General features: G+C 36.4%; 1 protein-coding gene across 2 annotated transcripts in view; it reads right to left on the bottom strand.

Annotated features, from left to right (window-relative positions):
- BARX2 (BARX homeobox 2) overlaps positions 1 to 17,446 on the bottom strand; it is a 94,744-nt gene that overhangs the window by 53,226 nt on the left and 24,072 nt on the right. Inside the window, exon 1 of one of the 2 annotated variants that reach the window (XM_007495123.3) lies at positions 10,751 to 11,684. The exons of the other annotated variant lie outside the window; for it this stretch is intronic. Within the exon in view, the coding sequence (XP_007495185.1) occupies positions 10,751 to 10,880 (130 nt within the window). The 5' untranslated portion in view covers positions 10,881 to 11,684. Of the gene's footprint in view, positions 1 to 10,750; positions 11,685 to 17,446 lie in introns of those variants that run through there. 2 annotated transcript variants of the gene reach the window in all.

Here is a 17,446-nt window from a genome sequence, read left to right as displayed (position 1 = left end):
ATTACTTTGGTACTTTGGTACTCAATTAATTAATTAATAACCTTCTCTAATTATTTTGTCTCTCTTCCATTACATCAGAATAAAAAGATAAAAAGTGAAAAGGTCATTTGTTCATCAGATGTTTTGTCTACCCAATAAAAATATCCAGATATGTGGAAACTACTAGATGACTAATTATATTTTCCATATTTCCACCTGATTTAGCATCAAGTATTATCAACCTGCCTCCTCTCTGCTATTTCTCACTTAATCCCTGACAATTTATGTCACTCACTGGCTCTCTATTTTGATAAGCTCTACCAATACAGAATAGAAAAACTAAAATCTAAATCATAAATATGCTGCTTTATACTAAGATTCACACTATTTCATATTAAGTGTCTGATGTGAGGCTATGTGTGCATGTCTTGGTGTTCATAAGACCACATGCAAAAGGTGATAGCTCTGGCTGGCTGGCTTCAAAAGGAGAAAGGAGAGAGACTTTTATAGGTGGAAATCAGGAAGGAAATACTTGGCAGAAGAAACAATAGATTGAACTTGTGGTATAAAGTAGAAAGAAGTCAAAGATAACTCTAAGGTTAGGAATATAGGAATATAGGAGGTTGGGTGAATACTGATTGATGCCACTTCCTGAATCACAAAGAGGAATATTTCCAGAAAAGTGGTAGGGAGGAAGAGGTAGGACAAAAGAATAAAGCATAATAGTATGAAAAGAAAATAAGCTTTGTTTTGTTATGTGTTGAGTTTGAGATGCAAGTAAAGATGGGTTCTGTAAGGCATTTTGGAGAAAAAAAATATCTGGAACCTGGAAGAGAGATCAGAACTAGAGAGAAATGACAAAATTTTCAGTTCCCCTTCACTATCCTAGTCTGCCTCCTCTGGAGATAAATATTTTTCCTACCTTCATGATGCTCATATTCTAGAACAAAAATAAAGACACAAATACAGATAATTACAAGATAAAAAAATTACAAAGATCACAGAAGATATGATGGACAATTTTCTTTATATTGAAAAGTTTTCCACAAACAAAAGCAATTAGAAGGGGAATGGAGAAAAGGGGAAAGAAATCTTTGCAGCAAGTTTCTCTGCTAAAGGTTTCATTTCTAAGATTCAAATTTATAACAATAAGAGCTATTCCCCAATTTATAAATGGTCAAAGAACATGAAAGCAGTTATCAAAGGAAGACATCCAAATGATGAACAATTATATAAAATGACCCAAATTATGAATAATTAGAGAAATACAAATTTTAAAAGCTCTGAGTTCTTCTCAGATAGGCATAGATGACAAAAATGGAAAATGGCAATTGTTGAAGAGACTTCAGGAAAACATGTACACCAATTAGAGCCACGAATTGGTCTGTGCATTCTGAAAAGCAATTTGGAACCATGGCCAAAAAAGTCACTAAATGGTAATACCACTCCTAAGCCTCTACTCCCAAAGAGATAAAAGAAAGAGGAAAAATATTTATGTCAATTCTTTTTGTAGTGGCAATGAATTAGACAAAAGGAAGTCAATCAAATGGGAAACAGCTAAATAAATTATAGTATACTAAATCAACTGGGATAATATTTGTAAAGCAGTAACTAGAAGACTGAAGGTAGTACTTAATAAAGTTTTGTTCCCCTACTCATTCCCTACCTGAAAGTAATAAAAACAGCATTATTACATAAGAAATTCAAAAAGAATATGTTAAGAGAAGCCTGGGAAAACTTTTATGAACTGATGCAAAGTGAAGTAAACAGAACCAATAAAACAATTTATTTTTTAAATTTCTATAAAAACAAGCAACTTTGAAATACTTAGTATCTCTGTTCAATGTAATAAACAACTATGATTATAGTAGGATGATGATGATCTGTGTGATCCATCCTCTGACAAGAAAGGTGACAGATTCAAGATGTGGAATGACACATATTTGGGGGCATAGACAAAGTAGGAATTTGTTTTACTTGAATATGCATATTTGTTACAAGGATTTTTTTAAACTTTTATTTTAAGTAGTGTTAAGGAGAGAAAATAATGCTTACGTGAAAAAAAATTAAAAGGCAAATGGGAAAAATGAAAATATAGATGGACAATTGCAAAACAGAAAACTAAAGAAGGCTGAAAGGAGAAGGTTGTTACCAATGAGAGGATTAACTTGAGATGATACTTGAACTGAGCTTTAAAAGGATGTGTAAGAATTCAACAGCTAAAGTAAAGAAAGGAAGGTATCTTGGGCTTAAGAAAGAACATAAACAATGATGGAGAATATAGGAAACCTGGGGGCAGTGGCAAGGGAAATAGAGGGTATTCTTACTTAGGGCTGAAATAAAGAAAAAGAGAGCCCTTATGATATAAGGTTGAAAGTTGCCAGATTGTAAAAAGCCAAGAATGCCAAACAAAGAAGTTTTTACTTTTTTTAGAGAGCAAAAGGTAATCAAAGAAGATTTCTGAGCAAGTGAATGGTATAATCATAAGGATTAATCAATCCATTATCAATTTTTTATTAGGCATTTATTAAGGATCTATTATATGTCTTTCAGATATTATCTCATTTGATCCTGACAACTCTGGGAAGTAGGCATTATTATTATCTCTATTTTACAAATAAGGAAACCGAGGCAGATAGACATTAAGTGACTCATCCAGGGTCATACAGCCAGCAATTATCTATGGCTGAATTTGAACTCAGGTCTTCCTGACTCTACATCCAGCACTCTATTTTCTCTGTACCACTATCAATATTAAAATTAATATATAATATATATATATTAAAAACTAATTGGAAGTGAGGAGATAGTAACGGCAGGAAGACCTATTAGGAGTATATTATAATCATCTAAGTGGATAGAGAGAGGAGGAGACAGAACATGCTATGTTGCAGAAGTAGAATCCATATGGTCTGGTAACTGAATGAGTATGTTAAGGGGAAGAGAAAAATCAAAGATGTCAGTTTTACAACAGAGGGGGAAAGTAGATGTTGGTGCTACCAACAGAAATAGTTATCAAGAAGAAGAGCAGGTTTAAGGAGGTTGAGTTTGAAGTGCCATAGAAATATCCTGATTCAGGCGTATCCTTTAAGCAGTTGGAGATATAAGTCTAGGTCAGAAGATAAGTCGGAGCAGAGATTTGTACGTTATATGCCTGAAAGTCACAGCTGAAATCATATAAATGAATTAAATTGCCAAGGAAGAGACTGGAGAAAAGAAAGCAAAGCACAGATCCTTGTGGAACACCCTCATGAAGGTATTAAGGCATGAGGAAGCAGAAAAAGTGTCAGAGATGGAATATTTAGAGACATGGGGAGAGAAACCATGAGACTAGGCATCTCTGAAGCATTTAGTAGGTGTACGCAACTGTGTCAAAAGCTACAAAGAAACATCCAGGAGATCCAATGGATTTGGTTATTTGAACATCACTAGCCTGACTAAAAGTCACTAGGGAACAATTTCAGTGGAGTGGTGAGGCACAAACCAGTTTGACTTCAAACATTTTAATTATGGGATCATCAAAGGAGCAGAATTTTCTAAGCTATGTGTCCCAAAGCTTCAACCTCCTTGGAGTTTGGGGCACAACATTGTATCTCCCCAGGAAGGTCTTCCTTGGATCAAATGATATTCACAAAGGATGCAAAAGTCTGGATGAAGACGTATACATGTGTGGATGCATATATAACCCATGCATTGTTTGCATCTTTCCAAATTGTATTGTTTATGCAGCTGTTCCCAAACCCAGCCGCTCTGTTTATTTTTGTCCTTAGAGGAAACAGAGAAGAGTGTTCTGCCTATTAGGGCAGAACAGAGATCAAAGAATCCCCTTCTTAGCCCTCGAGAGTTCTCCACTAAAGCTTTCCATCTGAGTCAAGATCAAAACAGGACTGATGGCCTCTGAATCTCGACAGGACCCAGAGAGCTTACAATGGCACCTGTTAGAGGCCTCCTTTCACTGCTCCCACCAAATGGAAAGGCTTTGTATTTTTCCGAGGAGTTAAGTATGAAACAGTAGCTTGGCTCCTGGGTATGAAAGTATTTCCTACCAGGTTTCTTATCCATTAATAATAACATGGAAAAGGTGGCATCATCCTCATTTCTGGGCTCCAAGATATTAAGGGAAGTTCAAAGGTGGATTTGGGAAGGAGTAAGATGCTGAGAACCTTTTCTCTCCTTTCACTAAGAGCAGAAAGAAAAGATACAAGAATTCACCTTTGCCTCCCTCTCTACCTAATATCATAGCCTGTCCCTCTACAGATGGTGTTGAAAACCTGAAGCAGGACTGTGGAATGACATTTACTTCTAGCATCATTTGGCTTGGCACAGGAGACAAGAGTTCTGTTGTGACCTCTGAATGGTGCATTGTATGCCTGATGCCCTACCCCCAAAACAACCACATTTTAATGGGTGTGGCAAGAGCAATCAGGTCAAGGAAGCAAAAGAGACTTCATGTTGGGCATATACGAAGCTGAGTCTCTCATGTCTCTCCTCCCCCTCTCTGCCCTGCCATATTTTCAGGTTAATTTAAATGCTCAGTGAAAGCTTCTAGATGATTGCCAGGAAGAGCACAATCCACTTTTAAGCAAGATTTTAGGTTCGTTAGGTCTACACTCTCCTTTCCCATTCTCCAGACCCTTCTTCTAGTGGGACTCGATGAGCTAGAGGGTATAAAACTGGACCAGTCTCTCTGATTGTTAAAATTCAAACTATATATCCATTAATCCTTTTGACCTTCCAAGATTCTCTATAGTTACCATTAAAACAATCCCAAGGAACCACTATGGCCAGTGCAACCAATGGTATTTTGAGTAGAAGTAGTACAAGTCATTGGCTAATTTGTATTCATAGTCTATTTACGTTAATAGTTGGGCATCCAAGCTTGAAGAGAAGGAAGGAAGGAAGGAAGGAAGGAAAGAAGGAAGGAAGGAAGGAAGGAAGGAAGGAAGGAAGGAAGGAAGGAAGGAAGGAAGGAAGGAAGGAAGGAAGGAAGGAAGACAGGAAGGAAGGAAGGAAGGAAGGAAGGAAGGAAGGAAGGAAGGAAGGAAGGAAGGGAGGAAGGAAGGAAGGAAGGAAGGAAGGAAGGAAGGAAGGAAGGAAGGAAGGAAGGAAGGAAGGAAGGAAGGAAGGGAGGAAGGAAGGAGGGAGGGAGGGAGGAAAAGGAAGACAGGAAGGAAGGGAGGGAGGGAAGGAGGAAAAGAAAGGAAGATAGGAGAAGGCAGACAAGCATATTAGTGTATATTTAAAAAAGATCTCCTTCTCCTTCACCCATACATAATGACCACTCATGGAAAACACTCCCATTGAACCAAACACTATGAAGAGGTTACATAAGGGAAAAGGGAGCCCAAGAAAGAAGATTGAGGCCCCCAACCCTAAACAAATATTAAAATGAACACACCAATGTGTAAATAACAAGACATTAAAAATGGAATGCCAGTATCAAAGGTGCCTACCTCATAGAAGATAATGAAAGGACCCATTGCCTCCTAGATGAAAAAATAAGTCTGCCATCAATCAAACAAACAAATGGAGCAAACAAGGAAGGGTTGGTCAAAACCACTGTGAAGGGGGAAGAATTAACAATCAGAGATTTTTAAGCAGAAAATAACAGAAAGATCTCTGCCTAAGAGACATTATTTTGATGGCAATCTAAAAGAGGCACGATATTAGAGTATAGACAGAATGCTTATCTCCTCCCATCTCCACCTCCTCTCCCCTACTCTTCTGATCCTTTATCATGCAAGGATGAATTCAGATATGGAAAAGTGCAATTTTTAACTAAGTAAGGGCATAACAACAGCTAGCTTCTCTTCACAGGTATATAGCTGCTGTAACAAGATCTTGAAAAGAATACCAGTACAACATAAGACCTTGGATTACGTAGTACTTGGGGTCTCTCACTCCCATCCTGAGCTCTGTAAAAATAATAATGAGGCAGATGTTTAAGGGGTCTATGTAGAATTAGGACTTGAGTTTTTGTATTATTTTGTTGTTCCAAAGATACCATTCATGAAGACCATCACTGAATTAAATACACACTACTTCCACCAGATACTTGTTCATTGGCTAATGTAGGAAAAAAGAATTCTATGAAACTGCTCTGAACTTCACATCAACCTCATTTGATTGACATTTCAATTCAACAAACATTTATTAGACAGTTACAATGGGCCAAATCCTGTGCTAGATTATACAAAAACACAAACGAAATGGTCCCTGAGCCCAAGAAAGTTAATGTGCTATAGGGAGAGATGACAGGTACACATATAAATAAAAACAAAAGAATTATTATTTTGAATCAGATCTATGATTTCATTGGTATAGGGAGAAAACTCAGTCAAGCATGCAGGCTAGCACCTACTCTGTAAGTTCTCCACAGAAAAGCATGGCATTTTCCAAAGCATTCTATTGCTAGTAGGAAAGCTTATCTTCTTAGGCATTCCATGACAACCTAGCAGCCAGCTGGGAGCACCCATGTTCTCTTTAGGGTTTCCAAACTAAAATCAAAATCAAGCTTGAGTTGTGCTTTTGGTCACTGGGTTTTAAACAAAATGTAAATATTGTTTTTCTTTTACCCATATTAAATTTCCAATGCCAAGAGAGACTCTACAAACAACATGGATACCCAAAGATGGCTGGCACATAGCGATGCCATGTACAGGCACAGAATTATCTATGCAAATGCTCACGGACTGTCTTTAAGTCTACTACATGACAGATACTTTGCTAAGTACCAGAGATGCAAAGACATAAATGAAATATTATAATTTCAATGGTGTTTCGATAGTGATTAAAATGCTTTGTGATGGACCCCAAAGGATCATAGATTTAGTGGTGCAAGTAACTTTAGCAATCAACTAATCCACCCCATGTTTTACAAATAGGATATTGAAGTCTAGGGAATCGACTTGCCCAAGCATATACATAGGTATTAAGTAGATGAATAGAAGTTGAACCCAGGTCAATCTAACTCCAAATCTATCACGCTTGCCTCATCTGCTTAATCATATAAGTCATAAATATCTTTTTCAGGATCATATTTCAGACAGATGTCTCATAATAACTGAGGCATTCAAGAAATTCAGAACACTTTACCAGAGAATAATCAGCCCTCTTTCACAGAGAAAAAAAGAACAGAAAAAAGTATAAACAGCCCACCCAAGTCACTTAAGCACCTTAACAAAATGAGAGGAGCAGCCAGGTGGTACAGTGAATAGAGTGCCTGGCCTGGATGCAAATCCTGAGTTCAAATCCAGCCTCAGACACCTATTGGCTGTGTGACCCTGGGCAAGTCACTTAACTCTGTTGTCTCAGTTTCCTGTTCTGTAAAATGAGCTGGAGAAGGAAATAGCAAACCACTCCAGATTTTTTTTGCCAAGAAAAACCCCAAATGGAGTCCTAAAGAATCTAGGAATAAAGAGAGCACCAAAATGAGAAACACACATACAACCAGGAGTTACAAGGAGCTCCTTTCTCATCTATACTCTAGCAAAACAAGGTAGATAATATCCTTATCCTCTAAAGTAATAGTACTGAAATAACTAAGCTTTTAAATCTCTTAACCAAGTTGTTAATAATATGATATTGTAATTACTTTGTACAACAATCTCGGTTCTACTAACTTCCTTCTTCATCAGTATATGTCTTCCCATGTTTTTCTGAAACCATCCTGCTCATCATTTCTTATACCATAATGGTATTCCATTACGAACACATACCATAACTTTTTCAGCCATTACTCAATTGATGAACATCTCTACGGTTTTTAATTTCTTGCTACCACAAAAAAAAAAGAGCTGCTATAGCTATTTTTGTACAAATAGATCCTTTTATCTTTTGGGGGGGTCTCTTTGGGATACATGCTACTTAGACTATTTTGAGGATCAAATGAAATAATGAAATACAAAATAAATGTGTCATGAAAATGGTAGCTATTATAGTTGTCATTACAGATATTTTCAACAGAAAGTAAAACAAAGTATTTTCTGATTAACCTTGAGTTCAATGAGAAAATAATGTTACTTATCTGTATGTGCTTGTCTCATCCTCTTACTGTATGGTAAGTTTTATGAGACTAGGAACTCTATCCTATCCTCAAGCAGCCTGTGAAAGGCACCCTTGACTTAGAATCAGGATACAACTGTTTTGAAATCTCAGCTCCAATATGTACTAGTTGCATGACTTTTGGTGAGTCACAACCTCTTTCTGAGACTATTTCCTCATCTGTAAAATGGGGATAACAATATTTCTAATGTTTACCTCATAGATTTGCTTACAGGAAAGTGTTTTATGAGCCTTAAAATGCTACACAAACATTAAGTGATTATCAAAGCTCATAGCTCTAAGAGCTAGAAGAGAACCCATTAAGCCATTTAGGCCAGGGGTTTTTTAACCCTTTTAGGCATTATGGACCCCTCTGACATGATGAGTCCCAGAATAGTCTATTTAAATGCATAAAATAGAACATGTAGGATTATAAAAGAAACAACTTATATTGAAAAAGTTATTAAAAGTACACATGGACCAAGAATATGTACAGGCAGTTCTTAGATGAAATTAAAATTATCTATAGTCCTATACGAAAATGCTCCAAATCATTCATTAGTAGATAAATGCAAATTAAAATAACTCTGAGACTCCACTTTATTCCTACCAAAGTGGCTAATATGGCCGAAAATAAAAAATGATAAATGCTGAAGGCGATGTGGGAAAATTGTGACACTAATGCATCACTGGTGGAACAGTGAACTGTTAATTCTGTAGGGCAATATAGAACCATGTCCAAAAGGCCAAAAAACTATGCATACCTTTTGACCCAGCATACAGACCCCATACTTCTGGGTCTGTATCCCAATGAGATCAAAGATAGGAGAAAAGAATCTACTTGTACAAAAATATTTTTAGCAGCTCTTTTTGTACTAGCAAAGTACTTCTATGAACTGATACAAAGAGAAGTGAGCAAAATCAGAAGAACAGTATATACAGTAAAAGAACTATTGTGCAATAATCAACTGTGAAGGACTAAACTATTATCATCCAAACAAGGTTTCAAGATAACCCAAGAGAATCATATTATCCACAGTCAAAGAGGGAACTATTGGAATCTGACTACAGATCAAAGCCTGCCATCTTTCACTTTATTTCATTCATGAACTTTTTTACTATATGCGTGACACAGGTTTTCAGTCATGACATAGGGAATATGAAAATAAATACTGCATGAAAGCAATGGAATAACCTATATCAGACTAATTACCACCTTGGGGGTAGGGAGAAAGGGAAGGACAGAGAGAATCTAAATCTCAAAATGTCAGAAAACTGTCAAAAATTGTTTCTACATGTAATACAAAAATAAAAATTTAATTTTTTTAAAAAGTACAAGGACCTCAGGTTAAGAACCCATTCTTCTAATCAAACATCCTCATTATATAGATGATCAAACTAAGACCCAGGGGAGTCTGGTGATTTGCCACTGTTACATAGATAATAAATATTAAAAGCAGAATTTGAACCCATACTTTCTGACTTCTAAGCCAATAATTTATCTACTGTTTTATAACCCTGGGATCTTTTATATAGGATTAGGGATAGTAGGTAATTAATAAATGCTTATTGAATTAAATCAATAACCTTTTCCTCATGCATTCTAGTAAGTTATTTTAAAAACAAAAATGAAGCCCACTTTTCACACTAGATCTAACTGCAATTTAACTTTTCATCTATAAGGTTATCTGGTCTATAAGTATATTCACTATTTGATAAAATTCTAAAACCTAGTTGATCTCTGATATCTAAAACTTTAACTACATCTGTTTTTCTAAGAATCATAACCATTGTTAATCAGCAACTTCTTATCTATCAGGAAGGAAAGCAAGATCTTTAATAATCTGTTATTGGCATATTTTTTTAAAATTAAGAAAGAGCTTTTATAAAAGTTCAATTCAAAACCATTTTACCATGAAGAAATTCTGAGCTTTTTGGAAGGTACCCAGACATGCTCCTACTACTGTGGCATCTTGGAATTTTGAAAATCCATTTTTAAGTTCAATACTTTTCAATTGAACAATCTTGCTCAAGATCATCTTCCTGGAGATTGTAATGGCATCAGAAATGCCATTTTTAGCTAAAAATAACTTGGATGATCAAAAATGATGACAAGAAAAATTTTATTTATAATATAATATAAATAAAATAATAAAAAAATAATATAAACCCTTAACTGTTAACTAGTCAGTCTCTTCTGACCACAAATACAGGTGAGGGTACTTGCAACATTTATGGATTAGCATTGCAGAAGCACCAAATCCTCCATTGCAAATCTCTGCAAGACCATACTGTCCTTGTCTCAAGGCAAGGTGAATTGATTTATTTCATTTCTTCCATCAGGATTTATGTGTGTTATGCATGATCATTATGTAAAGCTTATTATGTTCAAGAAGTCATAGTGTTGATAAGATAGGTCACTCCTCTAGTGTTCTGAAAACTTTACAGTCATTCTGCCTTGTTACAGAAGCATCATCGAGCACAGAATAACAAGAACATTTCACAGACTGTTAATCCAAGGCTGCATTGCGATGGAAAAGTCAAACTACTGGTGAAGAGGAGGATCATTGTAAGAGAATAAACCAGGTGTAGGAGGATGTGAGAACACCTTGTCCTACATGGCTCTTCTAGGAGGATCCTGCTCATCGAGTAGGTAAAGTGGGCACTCAATTATGTATCCAGGCTGCCAGTGGCTCTCTCTCTCTTAACCTTCCCATCTCCAGCTCACCTGCCTCTGGAGATGCTCTCATCTTCAGGTCAGTTTCCATCTCAAAGGCTGTTGATTGATGATGACTATGACTGAATGGCTTCACTGGACCAGTGTGAAGCTGAGTTTTTACAGTTTTTCTGGAGGCCATAGCAACCACCAGCTGGTCTTTTCCAAAGCTGAGGTTTACTCATTGATTAAAGGGTTTAATTTACTCTTTTCTATTAGAGCAAGGTTGTTCATTTAGTGGATTTAAATACCAGCTGCAGGCCCTGACCAATCAAGGGGAGGGGGAAGGGAAAATGCCTCAATGGAATTCTCCCATTGGCCAAATTGAATATTCAAATGTTACAAGCATGGCCTCAGTAGAATGTATGTGATAAACAGTTAGTGGCCTTACTCAATCTGTACTTAATCCCCTAGCACTATTTCGCTACAGGTAATGCCACAATAAATACCCAAAGGGACATTGGAGAGAGGAGTAAGGACAAGCAGGGGGAAGCTCTGGTTTTGATGTAGCATTAAGATTGTCTAAATCCAGGCTTTAGTTGACTTTATCTAAGGTAATTTCTCCTCTTCTCAATAAGACATCAAGTCAACACTAGGGTATAAAACACTGCCATGGTGCTAATTTCACAGTTTTTTCTTCTGGGGACAAAACAGTAGAAAAGCCCTGGGGTTTAGGAGCCACAAATCATGTCTATAGGGCCATTTCCAAGGCTCAAGGTTCCTTAGTTATTAGTAGCCTCCTTGAACTCAAAAATATTCTCTATTGAAATTGCTTATCCCTATCCAGTTATGCTGCTAGATGCCAAAGATGGGGGTTTACTGCAAAATCAGCATTCCATAATTTGATATGAATTTATAAAGTCTAATTCACTTTACAAAAACCTCTGGAACTTGAGGCTATTCAGATTATGGTATATTAAACATATAGCCTAGTAGTTGCAGAGACATGATCTCAAGAGTCAGCAAAACCTGGTTTCAAGTTCCACTTGGGCAAGTCAAACATCCTTGCAATGCCAAGACAGCTCTTTAAAACTATAAATTGTAGAAGAAACACCAGTCTTTATTAGTCGAGAGAATTTCACCAATGGGAGTACTCTACATGGAAGAAATCACAGATCTAGTCCATTCTAAAAAGCATCAACTCTTAGAACAAGATATTTCAGTCCAGAGACACATTATGGATACATAATGGGTAATTTTCCTATAGTTGTGCAAGATCATTCGGAGATGTGGCAAGGGCTGAAAGTGATCCTGTACCTACAAAAATGCTACAATATAAAGCTTTGGGAAATTAGTTGAGGGAAGTATGAAAAGGAGACAATCCCCAAGATGCACAGCAATGTTTAGTACTCTATGAGACTGGCCACGAATCAATCAATACGCATGGCTTTTTTAAAGCCATCATACAAAGATTAAAAGGGGGGTGGTGGAATAGACCCTGCCCTCAAGGAGCTTACATTCTAATGGGAAAGCCAATAGATTTAAATTAGAACATACAAGATAACTATAAATTACCCTACTAGCAATTACCAGATTACTAAGAAGTTATTTTCTTTCCTGTGAAAACACATCACAGTGGATAAAGCATTAGCTCTGGAATCAGGAAGATCCAAGTCCAAACCTGGCCTTAAATACTTATTGATCATGTGACTCGGAGGAAGATACTTAATCTCTAGCTGCCTCAGCTTCCTCATTTGTAAAATGAGAATAATATCACCTACCTACCAAATGAGATGATCTTTGTAAACTGCTTAGCATAATGCCTGGCACATAGTAGGGTGATACAAAAATCTCAGCTGTTATTATTATTATTATTGGAAGTCGATGGAAAAATATGAGTCATTCAATGGAAATTTTTTTCACAGTTGATTTTCCTCAAATATTTCTGTATAAGTATCAAATATCTGGTTTTTAAGAATCAATGAAACAAAAGGAAATCTCCATTTGATACCAGTCATTGTCATAACGTACCTAAGGGTTATTATCTCATTTTCAAAGCAATAAACTCTTTTCTTCTCTTTTTTAAACAGCTCCATGGAAACAACAAAATGGATGGTGCTACCAACATGAAAAAAAATCAAAATCACCTTAGACAATATAAAATAATTAGGAATCTATCTCCCGAGACAAACACAGGAACTATGTGAACACAACTACAAAACACTCTCCACACAACTAAAACTAGACTTGAGCAATTGGAAAAACATTAACTGCTCATGGGTAGGACGAGCTAATATAATAAAAATGAACATCCTACCCAAACTTATTTATCTATTTAGTGCCATACCCATTGAACTTTCAAAAAACTTTTTTACTGAATTAGAGAAAACCATAACAAAGTTCTTTTGGAAGAACAAAGGATCAAGGATATCCAGGGAAATAATGAAAAAAATACAAAGGAAGGGGGCCTTGCAGACCCAGATCTCAAATTATATTATAAAGCAGTGATCATCAAAACAATTTGGTACTGGCTAAGAGACAGAAAGGAGGTTCAGTGGAATAGACTTGGGGTAAGTGACCTCAGCAAGCCAGTCTAAGACAAACCCAAAGACTCCAGTTTTTGGGACAAAAATCCAGTATTTGATAAAAACTGCTGGGAAAATTGGAAGACAGTGTGAGAGAGATTAGGATTGGATCAACATCTCACACCCTACACCAAGATAAACTCAGAATGGGTGAATGACTTGAACATAAAGAAGGAAACTATAAGTAAATTAGGTAAACACAGAATAGTATACATGTCAGACCTTTGGGAAGGGAAAGATTTTAAAACCAAGCAAGACTTAGAAAGAGTCACAAAATGTAAAATAAATAATTTTGATTACATCAAATTAAAAAGGTTTTGTACAAACAAAACCAATTTAACTAAAATCAAAAGGGAAGCAACAAATTGGGAAACAATCTTCATAACAAAAACCTCTGATAAAGGTTTAATTACTCAAATTTACAAAGAGCTAAATCAATTGTACAAAAAATCAAGCCATTCTCCAATTGATAAATGGGCTAGGGACATGAATAGGCAGTTTTCAGTTAAAGAAATCAAAACTATTATTAAACACATGAAAAAGTGTTCTAAATCTCTTATAATCAGAGAGATGCAAATCAAAACAACTCTGAGGTATCACCTCACACCTAGCAGATTGGCTAACATGACAGCAAAGGAAAGTAATGAATGCTGGAGGGGATGTGGCAAAGTTGGGACATTAACTCATTGCTGGTGGAGTTGTGAATTGATCCAACCATTCTGGAGGGCAATTTGGAACTATGCCCAAAGGGTGATAAAAGACTGTCTGCCCTTTGATCCAGTTATAGCACTGCTGGGTTTGTACCCCAAAGATATAATAAGGAAAAAGACTTGTACAAGAATATTCATAGCTGCACTCTTTGTGGTGGCCAAAACTTGGAAAACGAGGGGATGCCCTTCAATTGGGGAATGGCTGAACAAATGGTGGTATATGTTAGTGATGGAATACTATTGTGCAAAAAGAAATAATAAAGTGGAGGAATTCCATGGAGACTGGAATAACCTCCAGGAAGTGATGCAGAGCGAAAGGAGCAGAACCAGGAGAACATTGTACACAGAGACTGATACACTGTGGTACAATCAAACGTAATGGATTTCTCCATTAGTGTCAATGCAATATCCCTGAACAATCTGCAGGGATCAGTAGAAAAAACACTATCCACAAGCAGAGGACAAATGGTGGGAGTAAAAACAAGGAGGAAAGGCAATTGCTTGACTACAAGGGCTGAGGGGAAATGACTGAGGAGAGACTTTAAATGAACACCCCAATGCAAATACCAACAACATGGAAATAGGTTCAGATCAAGGACACATGTGATACCCAGAGGAATCATGTGTTGGCTATGGAAGGGGTGGCGGGGGGGGGGGGGGGGGAGAGAAAAAGAAAATGATCTTTGTTTCCAATGAATAATGTTTGAAAATGACCAAATAAAATAATGTTTAAAAGGAAAAAAAAATATTTGCTGGCATCAACTCCTTTCAAAAGTCTAAGAAGTCTCTTTTCATACTTTTAAGATGTCTCTATATTCATGTACTGGCATTCTATTCAACACCCAAACTACACTATACCTTTTCTTAAGCATTTGGACTTACTGGAGTATGTACATTTCTGCCTAGAAATAGGTATCAGTCCTTTGGAAGCTTTTGAACAGCCTCCCTAAGAAGAAATTCTAAACATGTCCTTTGGAAATGCACAAGAGGAAAGAAGAACTCACAGGTACCTGTGATAGGTTGATAGGATAGATTGATAATCCCCACCCTTTCCATATTTAATCATGGCTACTTCAGGAATGGGGAGATGATGACACTGGAGGGGAGTGATAGCAGAGGTCAGAAGGAGATTCTCAGAGTCAGTAATTCTTCCTCTCATTAAATGGGGGAATCTGCTGCCCTCAGATATAAACCAATTCAAAAGGTCTCATTGAAATTTCCTAATGTTTTCTTAAGATGGAAAAGCCCTCCCCCGTCCCCACAAGATGTGGACAAGCAGTGTACAAGACGCTGGGGGAGAAGTGTCTGGGCCATTCTTTGCTGGCACTACAGCAGGATCTTTCAAGTTCTGAATTTGTCTTCTAACACCACTGGCAGTAGCTGGGTTGTAATACAATGCAAATATTGTCAATGCCAGAAACCAGCCCATGTGAACTAAATAAAGGCTCCCAAAGAGAGCACACTGCCAAGGGTTTAGGCTCAGCACAGTTTGGATGTTACCCAGATAACTTCAGGGAAATGACATTTTTAACAGCCCTTTCCCCCACTGACTAGTTAGATCCCTGTGCTGTACAGAATAGAGAAAACATTTTCATTTTAAGTCACCTTTTGAAAAATTGAGGGTGCTTTTTGTTAAAAATACTTTTTGTAAAAAAAATGTAGTTCGAACTTAAGATACATTAAGTTTCAGAGATATCACTATGTATGGTAATTTTTTTAACGTATTCTAGTCCTCTTCAAAGAGATTATTTAATAAATAGGCAGGGTTTTTTGTCAGGTGATCCCTTCTATGCTGCTGGAGAGGAGGGAGGGGATGAGATACTTGGCAATTTTAACATAATAAACAAACAAATAATTTTTAAAAATTTCAAATATAGGGCAGAACAAACCATAAGCTATAAGGAAGGGGAAATTTAAGGGAATTCCTAGAAGCACCTCTAGATTATTTATTTTTAAATTTTTCAACAATTACTCTAAATTGAAAAAGCATAAAAGCTTGTGTTTTTTTCCAGCCTATGAATAAACAAAAATGAAAACTAACTGAAATTGCTACATATTCTAATGTTTTAAAGTTTTTCATGTTCATTTGTAGAAGGCAGTTTAATTTCTGTTTTAAAGAAAACCATAGTTCTCTCTTTTCCACCCAGTTTTAAGTAATAGGAATTGCTAATTTTATTAGATTTTTAGCATATTAGAATATAATTTACCTATCATTCAGTTTTCTGATATAGCCACAGGGTTATTCAAGAAAAATATCAAAATAAATCCTAACAGGTAGAGCCTGCTTAAACGTATCTTTAAGTGGTGAAGAGATGTATCAATGTATCAATGTATCAATGGCCTTTTTATTTGAGGAAAAAACATTACAAAAGTTTTCTTAAGTAATGATTTAAACAGTCATTGAAATCAATTTGATCAATTTTAAATCAATTTTAAAACAAGCTCCACTTATGAACTAAAGACAGTGAGGTCTAATCAAAAAAGTGCTGAGCTGGATGAGAGGGAATCTGGGTTCCTGTGATTAACTCATTTTGTGTTCTTGGCACGGTGACTTTCTTGGGGCTGAACTTATGGAAAAATTCCTGAGCTTGTTTGAAGGAAAGGAGAGATTTTTTTAAAAAATTATTCCAACACCATTCTCTCTCTATTGATGAGCAACAGCTCTGATCTGTTGGACAATAACAGCTTGCATAGCTAATAAGGAAGGTATCCATCCTTACAGATCACGAAGTGTTTACTAGCTCCCTACGATGAGCCCAGTGCTCTCCTGGGAAAAGAAAAATTCTTCCCAATTCTCTACAAGATGGAAGTTAAAGGATAATCTACCCTACTTTTATGGTGGGGGGTGGAGGGAGGTTCCTGGATGTGTGTGACTAGGAAACAAGGAAAGAGTAAAGTTGAAAATAGTCCCAACCCTCTAACCACTATACAATATGATGATGCCTATATGAATATATTGAGCTATTATACTGCCATATGAAACAATAAATATGAAAAACAGAAAGAAACATTAGACAACATACAATCTGATTCAAAATGTAGTAAATAGATTGAGGAAAACAAGATGCACAATAACTAAAAGTAAACAAAAAGAATAACAACAAAATGAACCCAAACACTATGTAATTACAATGTCCAAGTTTGACCCTTAAAAGAAAATGTCCTTCCTTAACTTCTTAGAGGTAAGAGACTGAGAGTATAGAACTCTGCACATACCACCAGACTTGTTTAGTTTGCTGATCTCTCCTGTCTCTGTCTCTTTCTCTCTTTCTGTTTCTCTCTCTCTCCCCCTCTCTAAACTAAGACATCACTAAACTATTTTAAAAGAAATTAGTGAAACTGCCTCTTTTATACATCTACAACTTTACCCTACAGGCAGTTATATGGAATCAGGAAGACTCATGTTCCTGAGTTCAAATCTAGCCGCAGACACTTACTAGCTATGTGACTGTAGGCAAATCACTTAGCCCACT

Source organism: Monodelphis domestica, chromosome 4 (genome assembly GCF_027887165.1).
Source record: "Monodelphis domestica isolate mMonDom1 chromosome 4, mMonDom1.pri, whole genome shotgun sequence".
Taxonomy (NCBI): domain Eukaryota; kingdom Metazoa; phylum Chordata; class Mammalia; order Didelphimorphia; family Didelphidae; genus Monodelphis; species Monodelphis domestica.
This window is presented reverse-complemented; position numbering and strand designations above follow the sequence as displayed.